The 16,110-nt window shown below is 58.3% G+C and overlaps 1 protein-coding gene across 1 annotated transcript in view; it reads left to right on the top strand.

The window, feature by feature from the left end:
- SRP68 (signal recognition particle 68) overlaps positions 1–10,051 on the top strand; it is a 30,798-nt gene extending 20,747 nt beyond the window's left edge. Inside the window, exons 10-16 of the mRNA XM_037491794.2 lie at positions 1,327–1,391; positions 4,406–4,562; positions 5,124–5,218; positions 6,364–6,493; positions 8,293–8,368; positions 8,762–8,814; positions 9,243–10,051. Coding sequence (XP_037347691.1) covers positions 1,327–1,391; positions 4,406–4,562; positions 5,124–5,218; positions 6,364–6,493; positions 8,293–8,368; positions 8,762–8,814; positions 9,243–9,470 — 804 coding nt within the window. The 3' untranslated portion in view covers positions 9,471–10,051. The remainder of the gene's footprint in view (positions 1–1,326; positions 1,392–4,405; positions 4,563–5,123; positions 5,219–6,363; positions 6,494–8,292; positions 8,369–8,761; positions 8,815–9,242) is intronic.
- Positions 10,052–16,110: the final 6,059 nt, after the last annotated feature.

Raw genomic sequence — 16,110 nt, 5'->3', positions numbered from 1 at the left:
GGGCCTTCCCCAGCTCGCCGCACGCCTCGCGCTGGCCTCCACCCCGTGCACCTGCCTCATCCCCCCTCCCCCTTTTCACCCATTCAAACTCCACCCGTTCCGCCAGGTCCAGCTTAGGGCTGGCCGCCTCCGAGGAGCCCACCCCAGGGCCTTGCCCTCAGAGCCCTCGCCCCGCTGTCTGGGTACCCGGCGCCGCAGCGGTGATTTTTGTTTGATAATCAGGTGTTTATTTTTCAGTTCCCTTAGTCATACTCATCTCTAGGTTGTAAACGCTGTGTGTTTTTCCAGCATCTGCCCTCCTGCCTGGAGATTAACATGCGCAGGAAATGCTCGTTGAGCGCTGGTCGCTGTTTCCTTCTCCCGTTAAGCAGCCCTTGTGGACTGCGCGCTCCCTCACCCGCTCTGGGGCCCCGCGGAGCCCACCCTCCACCTTGACTCTCAGCGCCTGGGGGCCCCGCACGCCAAATGCAGCGAACGGGTTGATGCCGGGGCCTTTCGGCTCCACTTCCCACCGTAGCATTCCACAGACTGCGTGGCTTGAACCAGCACAGAGAGGTTCTCCTTCCGTTCTTGGGAGTGGCGCTCATCGGATGGGCTTGCTGGCCGGTGTCCTTTTGGCAGCTTTGGAGGAGAAGCATGTCCATTGTTCCAGAGAACAGTCTTCCAGCTTTGGGAGGCATCTGCACCCCTTGTCTTGTGAGCCCTTCCCCCATCTTCAAAGCCAGCAGCACAGTGGCTCTCCTGTCTGACCTCTGCGCCAGTCCCTCTGTCTCTGTGTTGCTGGCCCTCCTGCCTCCCTCTCCAAAGGGGCTGCGGTTCCTTTTTCACACACGTGGCTAAGCCAGGCTAATCAGAGACCGTCACTGTGTCCCGTCTGCCAGGTCTCGGGTACCGTGAAAGGGGACATATGGGCAGCTTCCGGGCTTAGATGTGGACTGGACGGCCGGCCACGAAGCAAGAGCTGACAGCACAAGGCCTTGAACTTGGGTCTAAGGCCCAGCCCCTAACGTGGGGCTGTGGGCTGTGGATGTCTCTGGGAGTGCTTCCGGTCTGGACGCTGGCCCAGGGGCAAGCCTTGCTGGCTGTGTTCTCTTATTTTTAGTCTGAATTCTGAATTGTCTTATTTTTAAGTCTGGTTTTTATTGCTGTGGCAGCTGAGTGACCCCTCTTTCTAGAATATGTCCAGTAGATGTTGGCTCTTCGAGGAGCCCTGACTCTGTCGAGTCTGCACCTGTGTTCCAGGGCACTTTGGGGACCACTGAATGAGGTGGCCAGCGCCAGGCCTGGGCTCAACTGTACTCTCTTTACCTTTTCCACTTTCTGCAGAAACAGAGAGATTACACCCTCGATGGAGAGTCGGGGAAGGTGTCCAATCTTCAGTACCTGCACAGGTAAGCGTTGTGAGTCTTCATATTTTTAACATTGAAATATATCATTGGAACAAAATGTGTTGGTGTAAATTTTAATTTACAATTTAATATAAATAATCATCATGCATCCATCTGTATATATTTATCGTGAAAGGATATGTATATATATTGCATTGTATATTATAAAATTAAATTTTTTTAACTGTTTAAGAACTCGAGTATGACCGGTGACTTTGGGGCTCCCTGTAGACTCATTCTCCCCCTCTTTAGCGCTGTCCCTTCTCCTCCCCCATCAGGCTCCTCGGGGGATTCTGTGTTCTGAAGGTTCTGCGTTGTTCCTTTCCCATTTAGGTTTAATTCTGCTTAGAGTTTATCTGGCTGAGGCCGGGTCCTGCCCCGCCTTCTTGCTGCAGCACGGGCTGTCGGTGCAGGCGCTGGCCCCCGTCCTCCCGCATCCCGGTCTGTCCCTGCCTGCTCTTTTCCCGGGCTCTGCTCTGCTCATGTGTCCTCCGCATTTATAGCAGGACAGTGAATTACTGGGACTTGGTAATAAGTCTTGCTGTTCGGTAGTGCAAGTTCCTCCCAGATTTCCCTCAGGCACATCTCGGCTGCTTCTGTGCCTTGGCTCTTTCATGTGCCTCTTAAAATCGCCTTGTCAAGTGCAATTTTTTTTTTTAAGGTAGAGAACTTTGTTTCATAGAAGAAAGGAGGGAAAGTGGACTTCTGGAGAGAAATAGATTACCTGGGAAAACACTCCCTTTCATGGAGTCCTCTGCTCCATGTCCCTTAAGCTCTTCTGTCACTGCTTGTCACTTTTTAGTGAACCTGGGCAATATTTTTAGCCAGCCCCCACCCTCCCCCTTTTAAAAGAGAAACAAAACCACAAAAACTCCTTTCTGAGGGAATCTGTTACTACGTGAATATCACATTGACTCCCAAAGGACGCGTGCCTGAAATGGGGAGCAGGAGGCCCTTGGTTGTCCTCTAGTTTGGCAGCCCCTTGGACAGGAGGCTTCCAGAGGTGAAGGTCCATGTCTGTCTCTGGCAGCCGCAGGATCAGAGTCGAGAGGATCAGCTTCCTGACCCTGCAAAGGCCCCCGGAACTTGAGCTCGGTTGGGAAACTTCCAGACTATGAAGCGCCTCGCCCCGCAGTCCATTGTCCCCCCCCTCAGCTCCATCTAGTATCAGGATCTGGTTTCACAGGATCGGGGAGGCCTTTGACCTTGTGGATAAAGCGACAGCAGGAACAGGCAGCCCTTGCATTTCATATGGCCCACGCGCACGGCTCGATGCCCGCCCGCCTCATGGGTAGCGGCTGAGGTGTTTGAGTCAGATGCTTCTGCGAAGCTTTAGGAAAAGCTGCCTCCCATTCCTCGGAAGCGCTGCCAGTGGTCAGCTCCTTGTCTCTAAGTGACATGCGTGATGCCTCTTGGGGTTTGGATAGAAGCCTTTGGTTCCACTATCCCCCTAGCGCTTCCCCTCCCCTCTCCCACGCTGCACCCTGACCTCCTTCGCCCCATTCCACTCTTCTGTAGGCGGTCTTGTTTCTGAGAGCATTTTGATTTTTTTTTTTTTTAAAGATGTATTTATTTATTTATACAAGCACTGGGTACAGTCAGAAGCGCGGGAGGGTGAGAGAAATCACCAGAGCCAAGCAGGGAACTGAACAGGCAGATTGACGAAATACACTGCTGAGGGGAGCAGTGGGCGGCAGGAGAGGTCTGCGCGCCATGTGGGACCCTCCTCCGGTGGCCGGGGAGCAGCCGGGGATCAAACCGGCGCTGCAGAGGCTGCGGGCAGCTTCGCAACCCAGCGCTCAACCGCTGCACCGCCAGGGAGGCCCGAGCATTTTGATTTTTAAGGGCTTATCTGTGTTCTTTCAATATTGCTTTTAAAATATAGTCTCTCGTTCTAATATCCTCCCTTCTGGGTTATTAATAGTGGTTTCTGGGCCTCCCCTGGTGGCTCAGCAGTTGAGCGCTGAGTTGCAAAGCTGCCTGCAGCCTCTGCAGCGCTGGTTTGATCCCTGGCCGCCTGCGAGGGTCCCACGTGGCACGCAGACCTCTCCTGCTGTGCCCGCTGCTCCCCTCAGCAGTGTGTTTCATCAGTCTGCCTGCTCTGCTCCCCGCTCTGGCTCTGGTGAATTCTCTCACCCTCCTGCGCTTCTGACTATACCCAGTGCTTGTAGAATAAATAAATCAATCTTTATTTAAAAAAAAAAATAGTGGTTTTCCTGAAGTTTACCTCTCCCTACAAAGCCTGGTTCTTCCAGACAGTGCCCCCTCCCTCCCACCCCATATTTGCTGGAGGTCTTCCTCAGGTCTCTGGTGCGGCCTGTGTGCTGGCAGCTCACACGTACACGTGGCTCTCAGCTGAGGGCTTCACTGGAGGTGCCCTTTAGCGCTGCCCTTCTCCCGAGGGCCCTTTTCTTAGGCTGGTCAGACCCTGAAACACTCCAGCTGCCCTTGATCTTGAAGCTGAGTAGGACTAGGAGGCTGGGTGGTCAGCACACTGACCATCACTGTCCCTTAATCCTCTATGTCCATTATGGAACCCTCACCCCGTGGAGCCTTCCCACCACGCTGTACCCATGCCAGGAGATGCCCACAGACCTCTGCCGAACTCAACAAGACTTCTTGGGGCCAAATTGCTCCTTAGCAGACATTTATATGGTCACCATGTTTTCATCCCACACTCAGCCCTGTTCCTGGACTGGCTGCCGTCCAGGGTCACCTCACCCAGCAGTGCCTCTGAACTAGTAGCTGTGGGGCTTTTTAAAAAAGATACAAAGGGTATAGTCCAAACTAAAGTCAGTTTCTACCAGAAGATCTCATACTGGTCCCCTGCAAATTTGCCACTGAACAGCAGCCAGATCTGAGGGCCCCTCAGGCTTGAGGCCCAGACCAGATGGCCCTGGAGTGTGACACACGCTCACCCCCAAACTTCCCCTTGTCAGTCCCGACTGTGGCCCCTGCTTGTCCCAGAACGTCCATTTCCCCAAGCGTAACCTGAACTGACACCTGCTGCCTTCCAGCTACCTGACCTACATCAAGCTGTCCACAGCGATTAAGCGAAATGAGAGCATGGCGAAGGGCCTGCAGAAGGCGCTGCTGCAGCAGCAGCCAGAAGATGACAGCAAGCGCTCGCCACGGCCCCAGGACCTGATCCGGCTCTACGACATCATTCTGCAGGTGACCCTGGGGCCCGGGGAGAGCCCTAAAATGATGTACTGCTCTAGAGGGAAGGAATGTGACTCCAGGAGGTGCTTGGCACTAGGCACAAGACAGTGCTTTTGTACTATGCCATTGTCCTGTGCCAGCTGAGCTGTCTGGGCCCCAATGGTCAGACCTACTGTGTGCAGAGACAGCACCCACGGGGTTCACTGAGCACTTCAATCCTGGGGAGCGGCCTGAGGCTGCACTGTCCAGGCCCATGGGGGGTTTTCAGTGAGTGAGACGCATGCACATCAAGCAGGTAACCTGTCGGGGCCAGAGGAGTGGGCCACTCTAGAGCGACGTCCCAAGCCAGAGAGGTCCCCCATGGCAGTGATGGCCCAAGAAATCTCTGCAGGACATAAGATGTTATGTAAAGGGCTGCTTGACCTTCTTTATCAGAGAAGAAGGGGTAGTGGTGACACCGGTGTGGCTGCTGCCAAGATGGTTCCCCATTGAGGCACAGACTCTCTCCCCCCGTGTGTCCCTGTAAGACCTGTCAGAAACTGTCCGCCTCTCATGAGTCGTCTCCTTGTGCAGAATCTGGTTGAACTGCGCCAGCTTCCTGGCTTAGAGGAGGACAGAGCCTTCCAGAAGGAGATAGGCCTCAAGACCCTGGTGTACAAGGCTTACAGGTAAGGACCCGAGGCGCCACCCGCCCAGTGTGTCTGTCCCTTCCCTGGAAGAGGTTGTGGCTGCTTGTTCCCTTGCCTTCAGAGGAGAGCAGTCAGCCCGCGTGTTGGTGAGCTCTGCTGCAGATGGTGGCTGTGAGTTACCGTGTGCCGCACTGATCCCCCGGGCAGGGCTGGGAGCACACATATCAGGGGTCTCCTCCCTTGCCCAGGGGGATGGCCAGATGCTGGAGAGGGCATTGCTCACAGAAGCAGCGCCGCCTCTGGAGACCCAGATTGAGTCTGGAGGAAGCTGGCTGGCCTTTAGCTCTGTGTTTGAATGAATCGTGTGGCAGATGGGGCTCTTGCACAAGGGGGTCTGGGAGGATGGGGGTCTAGCACATGGGGGTCTGGGAGGACGGGGGTCTAGCAGCTGGCCAGGCGGAGCCATGAGTGCTCTCTGCTCCGTTTTCTGGCCACCTTGTGCTCCTGAGCTCTCCAGGCGCCCCGTCTGTGCTGTCCGCACCCTTGGCTCCTGTGGGCCCCTCTGTCCTGTCGGGCATGTGGTACTCATGCTGTGTCGACCTCATGGAGTTATTTCTGTTAGGAAGAGGTTTCTTAGATTTGGTTATTCAGGAAAAGCAAAAGACGAGAGGTCTGTGTTGGCTTCCCCGGTCACCAGTCTCGCCAGAAGCCTGCGGGTTAGCCTGCGAGTCTGGACACCACGTTGGGCCTCTCGCAGCCATCCTGAGCAGAGAAACCTGTTTCCAAATTTGAAATTTCACCTGAGAAATAAGTCAGAAAAAGAAAAATACCGGATGGTCTCACTCATAGCAGGAATTTAGAAAACCTAAATAAGAGACCAGGAAAAAGACTAATCAATACGAAGTAAAAATCAAAATCAACAAGCAACTATAAACCAGAGACACACTACGGGGGTGGGGGGGGGCGGGGAAAGGAAGGACTAGGGTCAAAATAAGGGGGGGGGTGCAATTGTATGGGGAATATAACCAAAATGAAGATGCATACATTGTGCAAAGATGAAAAAAGATGTAAGAATTATATAAAATAAAATATTTAAATTAAAAATAATAATAAATAAATAAAATTTCGCCTGAACCACAAGGAAGTTGGTCTTTGGTAGCTGTTGCTCTTTCCCTTCCCGTCAGGTGTTTCTTCATCGCGCAGTCCTACGTGCTGGTGAAGAAGTGGAGCGAAGCCCTTGTCCTGTATGACCGAGTCCTGAAATACGCCAATGAAGTCAGTGCCGATGCTGGAGCCTTCAAGAACAGCCTGAAGGTGAGTCGTTGGCCTCTCCTTGTTCAGGCTGCAGAGCTGTGGTTTGAGACTCCACAGAGACTGCGGCTTCTCGAGCTGCTCCTTCGCTTGCCGGAGGGACATGGTGCGTCCCTGAGGCCTGGGCCGAGCCCGCGGCACCCGAGGGGCATGCCAGGTTTTGGCACGAAGCAGGAAAGCCATTCTGCTGAGTTAGGAACCTGAAGGCCTCTTTGCAGATTTGGCTGCATGTTAGAATCACCCGCGAAGATTTTGAAAAAAAGGGTATCTGGGTCCCACCTACAGAGCCCCCGGTTCTTTTTTTTTTATTTTTTATTTTTATTTTTTTTAAAGATTTATTTATTTATACAAGCCCTGGATACAGTCAGAAGCGCGGGAGGGTGAGAGAATTCACCAGAGCCAGAGCGGGGAGCAGAGCAGGCAGAAGGCCCGAAGGACACTGCTGAGGGGAGCAGCGGGCGGCAGGAGAGGTCTGCGCGCCATGTGGGACCCTCCTCCGGTGGCCGGGAAGCAGCCGGGGATCGAACTGGCACCGCAGAGGCTTCGGGCAGCTTCGCAACCCAGCGCTCAACCGCTGCGCCACCGGGGAGGCCCCAGAGCCCCCGGTTCTACATGGTGTAGCTTCTAGTTTTAGTCTGGGGTTGAACCCTCACGGGTTCAAATATGCAGCCAAGTTGTGACCCACTGCCCAAGCCTTTCCACACAAGTGTGCACCCCGCAGAGGCCGCATATGGGGGTGGCTAGAAGTGCAGGCGCTCATGCCCCTCCCCAGGCCGCTGGTTCAAATCTGCATTGTAACAAGGCTCGCAGGCGGCTTGGGGACTCTCGAAGCTTCCTGCTGCTCTGGAGCGCTCTCCCGCATCTGGTCTGTGTCACAGACGGCGGAGACTCTAGCTGTACACCAGCGAACAGCTGTGATGTGGAGGGTTCTCAGGTGCTGGCACCTAAGGGGTATTTAGGAGTGCGGTGTTCAGGCAAGTCAGCTCAGGTTCCCGTTGCTGCCGTGAGCCAGCTCTGGGAGCTGCTGCCCTTAGGGCTGTCGCTGTTGGCTGGGGACAGTGCTGGCCGGGGTGGGCATGGTGGGTGGGCGAGCCTGCTCGGGGAGCTTGCAGCTTTCCCAGCCACAGGACTCGTGTCCAAGCCCGTCTCTGAAACACAAAAGAAGGAAGCGCGTCCTCAAGCAAAGACAGCGATGGGAAGGCCTGGATGGGTGTGGGCAGAGGGTGGGGTGACCATTGGGGATCAGCACTCTCAGCAGAGAAGAAAGGCGTGGTGCCTAACGTGCCAGGTGGCTTGGGGGAGAGGTGTCAGAACAGAGGCGTGAGAGTCCAGCAGCATCCAGACCTCCCCGGGTCATTCCAGATGTTGCCACAGAGGAGACTGAAGCGGGAGGATGGCATTGCCCTCGGGGGACACCCTGCGTGAGGGCCCTGGAGCCGGTGGCCTGCTCCCGACTGCCGCCTCTGCTGCTGCGGAGAGGGTCAGGCACAAGCTAACTGCATTTTTGTCTCCTCTGCAAGTGGGAGTTCAAACTGCCCGGGAGTGACTGTGACGATGCGTTAGCCATGCCCGGCACGCGGGACGTTGCCTCTAAGTCAAGTTCGTGGTCGTCGTCGTCGTTCCCAGGCACTGTCACTTCCGCTGCAGCTAGTTTTTTGGGTTTTGCTTTTCAGGAGGGCAGAGTGTTCGAGAAGTCCGCAGTGCTGTGAACACGCTGGTGGGGTGGCTTGGCTCCGTGGGCTGGAGCGCCGAGCGTCCCTGGCCGGCCTGCTCGCGAGCGCATGTTTTCTGAATCATTGCAGGACCTGCCTGACGTGCAGGAGCTCATCACGCAAGTGAGGTCGGAGAAGTGCTCCCTGCAGGCGGCCGCCATCTTGGGTGAGCCCCTCCCCTCTCAGCCGCCTTCCTCTTCCCTCCTACCCCTGTGCTCCAGTTGAAGGGGAAAGGGGTTGTCTCGGTTACTCTGTCAGGTTCTGATTTGTTCCTGCCATATCAAGCATCAGGTTGTACGAAAGACCCGAGGGAAACGCTGTCCCTGTCCTCCTCCCTGGTGGTGTCTCCCGCTGTCTCCCTCGGCTGGGCTGACAGCGTGGGTTCTGGGGTTGTGCGTCTGTCTGTCTGCGCTGCTACTCAGCAGAAGTTGGGCCCACGCGAGCCCCACATGCGGGCCACGCTTGCTCTCTGGATTTAGGGCTGACAGGTGTGTTGAGCGCCCCTTGTGACTGTAGCGTTTAAGTCCCTGTTCTGACCGAATCGCGGTGGAACTTTCAGATACAAGTGACTCCCATCAAACAGAGATCTCCTCCCAAGTCAAGGACAACAAGGTGAGTCTGGGCTCTGACTTCGGGGAACCCAGGGCTGGGCCTCCGCGCTCACTGTGGAGCAGAAGCCCTCGGCTCTGAGGCGGTGCCTCGTTGTCTTCTTTCATTTTACTCGGAGGCTGGCGGCTGCCTGTGGGAGGGCGTGGGCTGCGGTCCACGTGGTCCCGGCAGGGCTGAGGAGCCTGCGGTGACAGGCGGCACCCCTGGCCCGGACCTCTGTCTTGAGCGTCCAGCGGGCTGCCCCCAACCCCAGCCCCTCGTCCTCTCCCAGGCCTCAGTCTCAGCTGTAGAGGGGGCACGCGGGAGCGCATTTACACGCACGCATTTGGTCAGTGAGCGCGCGGGAGTCCTGAGCTGGGCCATCTCGCTTAGAGCCACGTCCCGCCCCTCGCCTGTGACTGACAGATTCTTCCCTTTGATTTGACCTCCAGCCTCTGGTCGAACGGTTTGAGACTTTCTGCCTGGACCCTTCCCTCGTGACCAAGCAGGCCAGCCTGGTGCACTTCCCCCCGGGATTCCAGCCGGTCCCTTGCAAGCCCCTGTTCTTCGACCTGGCCCTCAACCACGTGGCTTTCCCTCCCCTCGAGGACAAGCTGGAGCAGAAGACCAAGAGCGGCCTCACTGGGTACATCAAAGGCATCTTTGGATTCAGGAGTTAACCGGCTCCACCTTGGGGGCCGGGGGAGTTACTGACTCTTCTGTGTTGTGAGAAAAGGCCGGCAAGTTCCGTGACATTAAATCCAGGTCTGCACTGGCCCGGGGCGGGCATGTACCCGCTGGGCCCGCGTCCCCCGTCCGTGACTGTGCACTTACGTCCCAGCCAGTGTGCTCGCGGGCCTGCTTGTCCTCTGCCCAGGGATGGGGCCCCTCTCCCACCTCCCGGGCGAGGGGCCGCCGCGCCTGGGCCTGTGGAGCCGGGGCTGTAACCTTCAGTCAGTAGAGTGTTCAAGGTCCACGCCGGGCGCGGGTGGGGGCTCGTTGGGTCGCGTTTCTCCAGTTCTGCGCCTCAGAAGGGAGCTGCTCCTCTGGCGAGCGCGGCCCCATGCCGTGTGTCCGTGACAAGGAGACGCGGGCGGTGCCCCGGGATACGGTCAGCCTTACTCCCCTCTCCTCCAAGTGAAAGTCAAGAAGTTTCAGAACAAGCAAAGAGCTCTATTTTTAGAAGAAATATGTTACGCTCACAAGTGATGAAAACAAATCTTATATTAAAAGGCGAAGATGCTGGAGACTCTGCCGTTTTTTACACGCCCTCGCTCACGCCGCCCTGCGCTGGGGGCCTCGCCGCGCGGTCCTGGCTCACGGGGTGGGAGCGGAGGAGGCACCGTTTCTAAGGCGCTTCCTGCCTGGGTTTCGGTGCCGTGGTAGTTCCATCACCTTCCTTCCTTCCCGCTCAGTTCTAATTTGTGTTATTAGTAACCGTCACAACAGCACGTAAGAAAGCGAGGAATGGAGGGGATTTAAATAGATGGACCCGAAACCCCTGCATCCCTTTGGAAATAAAAGCTCACGGGATAGAGGATTTGCCACCGGAGGGTGTCTGCTAAAGTGCAGGACCCGGGGCCTCCCTGGGGGCCTAGGGGTTAAGTCTCAGCACTGTCACCACAGCGGCCTGAGGCCAGCCCCTGGCCAGGGAGCAACCCACAGGGCACGGCAGACCTCTCCTGCCTCGCCCGCTGCTCCCCTCAGCAGTGGATTTCAGGAGATCTGCCTGTTCTGCTCCCCACTCTGTCTATGGTGAATCCTCTCACTTCTGGCACCTCTGGCCTGCACCCCAGTTCTACGCAAAAATAAAAATTTTTTTTTTTTGAAGTGCAGGGCCCAGGAGTGGCCTGAAGAGCAGGCCAGCGGTCAGATGTCTGAGCAGGCTGCGTCAGGGGGGACAGGTGAGGGGGCGCCTCATTTCCCCGAGGGCTGCAGAGGGGGTGCCAGACTTCGAAGGTGGTGGGAAGTTTGCAAAGTGGCTGCTTTCTTAGAATCCAGTCTTGTCAAGGACTCTCGGGTCATGACCTCCCCAAGATTTGCTGTCGGCCTCCAGAATCACGTTCCAATGTGCCGTGTAGGCCTGCGGAGCGTCACCGAGGCAGCACGCGTGCTGCGTCCAGGTCCCCTCAAGCCCAGGTCTGTCCTCCAGCAGACGCTTGACCATTGACCCACCTTCCCTTTCCTTGCCCAGTGCCACACAATGGAAGGGTATTCTGCCTCCCTCCAGAAACAGAGCACGGGATGCAGTGGAGGCCCAAGGCTCAGTCAGCATCCCTGGTGGACTGAGGTGGTGGTGGCTCCATTCCTGCCCCACCTCTTCAGGGTGCTCAGCAGCACCAGACTGCCATCCGGGCTTCTGCGTCTCGCTACCCTCTGCAGAGCTGCCCTCCAGTGCCAAGGGCCCAGTTCAAGGCCCATGCGGCCAGTTCTCCAACCTGCTCTGGGGGCAGCCCTGCTGGAGCACCCTCTGCCACCCTTTGGGGTGATGCCCCTCCGTCTTGCTCTCAGTCCCGAATCCAGGCTCTGCCATTTCTGAGCTGCTTCTGTGGCCACACTGCAAACTGCTTCCCTCCTGGGCCCCATCAGTGGCTCCGCATGGCGGTGGCCGCCGTCAGCCAGCGAGGCCGTGACAGGCCATGTTGAGCATTACAAGCACGTATTTACCTAAGATGGACCTGGCAAGGCCGACCTTCCCGGTCAGTTCGTGTGTCCCTTCACAGCAGATCCTGGATGTTAAGCATTAAGCAGGCCGTGTCCCGGGGGTGGAGCACCAAAAGCAGGACCCCGTCCTGCCCTCAGGCCTGGGGAGCCACACGCCACCTCGTGGGAACTGGTTCCGGTGCCCGGCTACTCCTGGAAGGATTCACAGGAGTAGCCCTGGGGACACAAAGGCCCCCCCCCCCCTCCCCAAAGAGCCGGCCACACTCGAAGGCTGAGGTGTGCAGCCTGGTGTGTTCAGTGGGTCTTTGCTGCTCTTGGGCTCGCCTCCCTCCCCCAGGGGGGCCTCTGGGGTGACTGCAGGTGTTGACCCTGGGAGTCTCCGGCTCTGGACCCCAGGGGTGAGGAGAATGCTCGACTCGGTTTTGAGAGCAACTGGGCCAGTGACTGCTTTCCGACGGGCTGGGGAGCAGGGGTGACTGGCAATCCTGGGGGAAAGCTGGCGTTTAGTTAACAGGCGGAACGTTGAATGTCGGGCCAAAAAGACACCATTTCAAGTTTGCCACCTTTGACCTTGTTGGTTCTGTTTGGGAGCAAGCGAGGCACGGAGGCGGTGGCTGGGGCTCGCGGGCTCTCCCCCTCCCCCCCCGGCCCCCCTTTTCACACGCATTCTTGCCGTGAGGCCAAGTGGGAATTATTAGATTTTTTGTGGAATGAAACTGCCGAGCTTGGTTCTCCTCAGGTGACCGCTGAGCCTGTCCCGGCTCAGCGTGGCCCCTTCACCCGCGTGGCCCTGGACCATCCGCCCGAAGCTCAGGCCATGACCCCCTCTGGAAATGGACTTTGGGGGGCGGCGCTCTGCCCGCTCACGGCCATCGCCGCGGCCATGCCAGTTTTCACACGCTCGGCGTCAGTGATGACTCGGAGCTGATCAATCACAGAATCCCCAGAGCACACGGTGCCTGCGGCCTGGAAAAGCTTGGGGGTCCCCAGCGGGCTCGGAAACGTCCAAAGATAGCAAAGATACGTGTTGGCTCTGGTTTTTGTGTTTTTTTTTTTCGGAAGACACTTGCCAGAGACTGTCCCGGGGGCTGAGCACTGACGCGGGCGTGTGGGAAGCTTCCCCCTCCCTGGCTGTCAGGAGCCCCACAGCCCAAGCTGCTGTCACAGCCCACCCGCTGGGGTGCCGGTCTGAGGGCCCGCCCCGTGGCTGCACCTGCCTTGTGCCTCATGGGGAAGGGAGCCCGGCGCCTCTGTGTCCCCGACTTCGGCAGATGGTCTCGCTCACCGCCGGGAACTAGGACTGTGCGCGGGAGGAGAAGCACATCCTTCCGCCCTCCCGGCCTTGCCAGGGCCGCCTCGAGAGGCAGGGCAGTCAGGCAGGCGCCGGCCTGAGAGCTGGCGCTGCGTGTGGGTCGTGCCCCCTGCGGGAAGCGTGTCCCGGCAGGAGCGCAGAAGCCCAGGCCGGTGGGCGCGTGGGTCTCTGCTCGGGGCTCACTGGCCTGTGACCCCGCTGGCTGTTGGACCTCCCCGTGGGGGCGTCACCCGTCAAGCGTCAAGCGGGGTGTCTATGGGAAAACGTGCAGAGGACTTAGGTCAGAGCAGGCGTTGGGCAAGTGGGCGCTTCCCATTGCCCCCGCGTGGGTGGGAGAGGGTGGCCTGAGACGAGCTTGCAGCTCCCTCCCCTGCCTGGGCTCCCAGCTCTGACCGAGCCTCCAGGCGAGGGAACCTGGTCTGTAGGAAGTTGCTTCTCGCCGTCCTCTTCGGGGAGGAAGCGCCCCCTCTGGGTCTGAGCCGAGTCCGCGGCGCGGGCTGCCCTCTGAGTCGGTGGGCCCAGGGTCCTTCCCAGCCAGCCTGCGCCTCCTCCGGACGGGCCCTGCCCTGCCTCCGGCCTGCCCGCGCCTCTGGCGGCGTGTAGGGGCCACAGGGGAGTCCAGCGAGCCGCAGCGGGCTTCGCGGCTCCCGGCACTGGAGACCAGGTAGCAGGCCGCCGCGCCGTCCTGAGGATGCCGCAGCCCTTGCGCTGTGCAGGGAACCCTTTCCTGCCGCAGGCGGGGAGCGGGACTTGGTCCCACGGCGCCCGGCCACGCGTCAGGACCACGCACTCTCCCGCTGCCCTGCCCGGTGCTTGACCTCCTGAGAGGCTGGCCAGGTCGCCCCCACAGTAGGTGCCCAGACCTAGCTATTACGGTGACTCACTGTTTTCAAGGTGACAGACCTAGAGCCCCTGGGCTACTCGGGGAGACCTGGAGCCCCGAGTGGGAATGGGCAGCCAGACTTCTGGAACGCAGGGGTGGCCAGAGCCCCAGGCGCTGCCCTGTCCCGGAGGTGTGGGCTGTGCCAGCCCTGGCCCCACAGGTGGATGAGCCAGCGGGCCCAGAGCCGGGGCAGAGGCCATTCCTAGGGAGGGACAGACACCCAGGGCAACCTTGCCCTGGACTTTGCCTTGCCCACCGGCTCACGACGTGAGACTCCTGAGGTCCCCCCTGTTTTCTGTCTTCCCGTGTAGGGTGGGGAGCGCCACTCTCAACAGAGGCAGGGTTTGTGGTTTGTTCTAGTTGCTTCCTCTAGACCCTCCCTGTAAAAGGCCCCAAAGAGCTGGCAGCCCCTCCTGCCCGTCCTGCTCCAGCCAGGCCAGCTGCCTCTCTCAGCCACCTTCAGCTTATCTTTTTTCAGGCTTTCTGGGAGCGTCGCAGCCCTAGGAGCCTCTCCCAGAGCCCCCTGGGGACTCCCGGCGTGGGCCCCCTCTCCGCTGGGTGCCTGCACGCTGGAGGTTGTCCCCTAGCTCCTCCTCCAGTCCAGCCCCGCCGGCGGAGGGCTCCTCCATGGACAGGGGCATCAGACGAGCGGTCGTGGACCAGCTCGGCGAGCCTGTGGGGACCTGGCAGGTGACGGCTCCCACTGGCTGGGGCAGGGAGGACAATGCCCTTCCCTGCAGGGGCCTCTGAGCTGGAGGAGAACGTGGGCCGTTTGAGCCCTGGCAACCCTCCAAAGGGCCACCCTGTTGCCCAGCTGTGTGCGTGCAGGAGCTCGGGCTGCCTTCAGCTGGGATGGCCGTCCAGCTCGGGCTCAGCCCCTCACCAGCCGCCTGGTGCTCTGGGCACTGGGTGTGCATAAGTGGGCCCTGAAGCCATGGCTGCCTCGGGCTGCAGGGAGCTTGGGATCTGTTCATCTGAAACCTCTCAGCCCAGAGGAGGAAGTAAGCGCCAGGCCAGGGGAAGGCCTCCCGGCTGGACGAGGAGCCAGGTCCCGGGCCTCCTGCCTGGTTGTCAGAGAGGCGACGTGGCAGGGGTGAGGTCTGAGAAGCCTGGCCGTGGGCGCCCGCCAGCTCCCCGTCACAGCTGCCCGCTAGAATCACAGTGCGAGCACAGATGCCAGCCACGTCTGTCATTTCCACTTTTGTCACAGTTTTCATTTTGTGTTTTAAATTCCTCTTTCATTCTTTTAAAAATGAAATAGTTCCCCCCTTATTCTTTATTCTCTGGTGACACATCTGTCATTTTAATCTTTCTAACAGCCATTTTGAAAAAAAAAAAAGCAACAAACAGGTGAAATCAATATTTTTATCAGCTTTTAAAAACACATTTCAAGCCTCCCTGGTGGCGCAGGGGGTTGAGCAAAGCGCTGTGAAGCTGGCCGCGGCCTTTGCGGTCCAAGTTCGATCCCTGGCCGCCCGGGAGCACCCCACATGGCGCGGCAGACCTCTCTGCTCCCCTCAGCAGTGTATATCGGCACATCTGCCTGTTCTGTTCCCCACTCTCGTGGGTGAATCTTCTCACCCACCACAACTCTGGCCTTTATTCCACTTCTAAAAAAAAAAATAATAATAAAACACATTTCACTTAACTCGATAGCATTTAAAATATTAATGAGAATTTAGCATCTTTTGTTCATACTTAGTCTTTGAAATCTGGTTTGAATCTTAGCCTGGCAGCACCTCTCCATTCAGAGGGGCTGCATGTCCCCCAAAAGCCGCCTGTGGCCGTGGGGACTGTGGGGACCGTGGGGACCTTGAGGAACAGCAAACCCCATCTGGACACTGTATGAATGACTCATACATATAAAAAACCCAGTGTCTTTCCAGATGATTCTGCAAAGGCTGTGGAGCCAGGGAGGAAGCCTAGCCTCTCTCTCCCTTCTCCTGGACAGAGTCGGGGAGTCGAGCTGCCTGGGAGGCCCAGCTGGGCCTGTTCCTGCATGGCACCTCTTATCTGGGGAGCCGGGGTCCGATTTGCTGCTGAGTTAGTCACGCCAGGAATTCAGCTCTTGTTTTTTTTTTTTTTGTTTTTTTTTTTTTTGCAGTGAATCAGTCCGTGTTCATCTCCGGGGCGTGTGAGGGGTGCCAGTAGTTTATTTCCAGGAGGGCTTCTGCAGACAGGAGGCGAAGCTCAGCTCCCCCAGATCCAGCCTGGCTGCCGTGCCCCCCCAACCCGCCTGCCCCAGGGCCTCAGCCCTGTCCCACACCCCGTCCTCCTGGAGCCTCCCTGGCTGCGCCTGCTCCTCGGGCTGGAGTCTGGACATCTGGCCCAGGCCCCCACCTGCCTGACCCAGGAGGCAGCCCGGAGATGACAGGGAGGCGGGCGCCAGCTGCCGCCGCCCTCCCGCCCGGCTCTCCTGGGCGGTTGCCATCTTGCTCAATCTCAGAGATAAGGGAGAGGG

Source organism: Talpa occidentalis, unplaced genomic scaffold, assembly GCF_014898055.3.
Source record: "Talpa occidentalis isolate TD23 unplaced genomic scaffold, MPIMG_talOcc4v2.1 talOcc4.7, whole genome shotgun sequence".
NCBI lineage: Eukaryota > Metazoa > Chordata > Mammalia > Eulipotyphla > Talpidae > Talpa > Talpa occidentalis.
This window is presented reverse-complemented; position numbering and strand designations above follow the sequence as displayed.